Below are 2,931 nucleotides of genomic sequence, written 5' to 3' on the forward strand. Positions count from 1 at the left end.
ACCTCTCAACATTTTTCTTTCCTCCTCAATACAAACTTCCCACTTTTTTAATGATCTTCTTCCTCCCCTCCCTTCCTTTCCCCTTCTTTTCTTCCTTTCTTCTTTTCCACTTCCAATCTTTCCCTTTCTTTCTTTCTTTCTTTCTTTCTTTCTTTCTTTCTTTCTTTCTTTCTTTCTTTCTTTCTTTCTTTCATTCTTCTCCAACATGTTTATTGTTTCCTTAGGTTTGTATTCAAAAGTAGTTCTGTTATTATTAAACTTACCTGCTTTCCTGAGAATATTTAGATATTAGTGGTTTGAGAGCTATATGTTGGTTCTTTTGCTTCTATGTTAACTTCCTTCCCAGTGATTACTTGCTCTCTTTGTTGGTATTTTGACTGTTAATATAAGCTGGATACTTTCACACACCACTGGCCAAGCAATTTACTTCCTTATTTGATGACTGCTTTGCATAGGTCCCTACAGCCCAGCCCAGTTGCCCATGTTTTATAAACCATGCCTTTTCAGTGAGAACTGAAATGCATCAAACAGTGAAGGGCATCAAGATGGTGTTACAGACCCATGTCTTCATATTTCTGCTCTTCTGGGTATCTGGTGAGAAATATAATTGTATTATAATATCTTCAAATAATTCATTTGTAGATAAACACTTATTTCCTATTGGAAGTCAATGGCATGCAGATATAATGCCATTGGAACAGACATTTTAAATTTCAAAATTTGTATCATGAAGTCTTTTTTTGTATATGTGTATAATATTGTTTACTTCTGATTGCAGGTGCCTATGGGAACATTGTAATGACCCAGTCTCCCAATTCATTATCTGTGTCAGTAGGAGACAAAGCCACCATGAGTTGTAAGTCCAGTCAGAATGTAGGTACCAATATAGCATGGTACCAGCAGAAACCAGGGCAGTCTCCTAAACTGCTGATCTACTATGCATCCACTCGGAACACTGGGGTCCCTGATCACTTCACAGGCAGTGGGTCTGGGACAGATTTCACTCTCACCATCAGCAGTGTCCAGGCTGAAGACCTGGCAGATTACTACTGTCAGCAGCATTATAGTACTCCTCCCACAGTGCTTCAGCCTCCAACAAAAACCTCCTCTGAGAGTCTCACCAGCTGCCTGCACCACACACAGCGCTGGATCTGCATACTTCCCCCTTCTTCCTGAGAGGTGGTATTCCTGACTCATTGATGTAAAGCTCAGTAGGATAAAAGATAAGCACTAAGTTTATTCTAAATAATTATGCTTACAACCACAGATAATTGAAGCTCTCACTCCTAATAAAGAAACTTCATTTTCCATAGAAAGTATTACAGAGATCTATAATTGTTCAAAATGCAAAGAATAAGTAAGCATGAGGTAGCCATCCACAAATGATGAAGATACAAACACCAACTCATAAATATGCAATAAAATACTTCCACCTCAAGCTCAGGGAATGCTGCGAAAGAGGGAACTGAAGTAATGTAGGAGGCAGAGGACCTGTACATCTATCTGCTCTTATGTGCTTGCAGGTATTCCAGGGAAGTTGCACTCATGAAATCTCAAAAATATGGCTTTCTAGAAAAGAAACAAGTTCATATATGACATGAATGGGGGAAATTTTTTTATAAGGTACCACCCCTAGTTAAAGAACTATAACCAATCAATGACTATTGAGAAAGGGGTAATCAGTTTTCTCCCAGGATGAATTTCTGATATGTCATCCAGTGCCCAGTGCTCAGACCGAAAAAAATCTAAATAGGAACAACACTAAAGTACTCGGTAGGGTGTGTGTGTGTGTGTGTGTGTGTGTGTGTGTGTGTGTGTGTGTGTGTAAACTAATGAAAATTACAGAAGAGTTCATGAATTGAAGGGAGTTGGTGGCACATTTGAGGAGTTGGAGGGGAAACAGGACGGGGAAACCATATAAATACACAACGCATGATAAAGTTATAAAAAATTAAAAATTATTATTTAAAATATCTTTTCTTTTCAATATCTATGATGACTTTCATTTTCATTTGTTAAGGTGTGTATTTGTTCAGTCTTCTAGCTTAGAACCAATGTCTATTTGTTATCAGTTCCTACACCTCACATGCAAACATCTTTCTGACATATACCTATAAAGTTGTATTACTGTAATATTCTTTCTGTGACCATCATCAAGTTCTAACAATATTGCATGCATGACTACCTCACCCAGTCACAGGGCAACCCCAACCAGAGGACTTTTATGTATATAAACACTACTCATCCTATTCCTTAGTAAAAAACTCTGAGCTTCTACTGATCCACTCTCACGCTTTACCTTTAAAGGAAAGAAAATGAGCCATCCATGATACTGATGGGTATCAAGGAAATGATACTGTAAGCCTTCCTGTACCTCTAAGATTGTGTCATAATAAATGACTTCTGCCCTAGATAGAACTGTGCCAGGCTGATGAAACTCAGAAGATTCAAAATATCTTGCTACTCTCATGACACAAGACTTGTTTTCTTTTGATCCCCAGAGGAAGACACATTCTTTGTATAAAAATATGCTCATCCCAGGCCTGGCCTGAGACACCTGGGGACCCTGACCCCTTGCTGAGTAACTGAACTGAACAATCCCTGCAGCTGTGCACAGCCCCTGGTTATTTGATATGCTCAGAGTACAGTCCACTGCCCTGAGGACTTCTTCATAGGACTTTAACAGTTTATGCTGTAGCCAGTTCGACCAGGTCATGGCATGGACATGGGTCCCTACTCAGCTTCTTCTCAAAAATGGTCATTTGCTTGGCCTAATGTAATAAGTACTGACTGATTAGTCAGGTAATTAGCCTTGCCACATGCTTACTTGGTGGGTATGTTTTGTGTATTTAATTGCAGGTGCCAGATGTGATACCCAAATGACACAGACTCTTCCTTCCCTGTCCTGATATCTGGTAGAGACAGTAGCTA

General features: G+C 39.2%; 1 gene segment (V, D, J or C); it reads left to right on the forward strand.

Annotated features, from left to right (window-relative positions):
- Window positions 1–518: 518 nt before the first annotated feature.
- On the forward strand, window positions 519–1,176 carry LOC118580150. The segment is given in 2 exon segments: window positions 519–594; window positions 779–1,176. Coding segments are annotated over 2 exon segments (474 nt in total).
- Window positions 1,177–2,931: the final 1,755 nt, after the last annotated feature.

Source organism: Onychomys torridus, chromosome 3, assembly GCF_903995425.1.
Source record: "Onychomys torridus chromosome 3, mOncTor1.1, whole genome shotgun sequence".
NCBI classification, from domain to species: domain Eukaryota; kingdom Metazoa; phylum Chordata; class Mammalia; order Rodentia; family Cricetidae; genus Onychomys; species Onychomys torridus.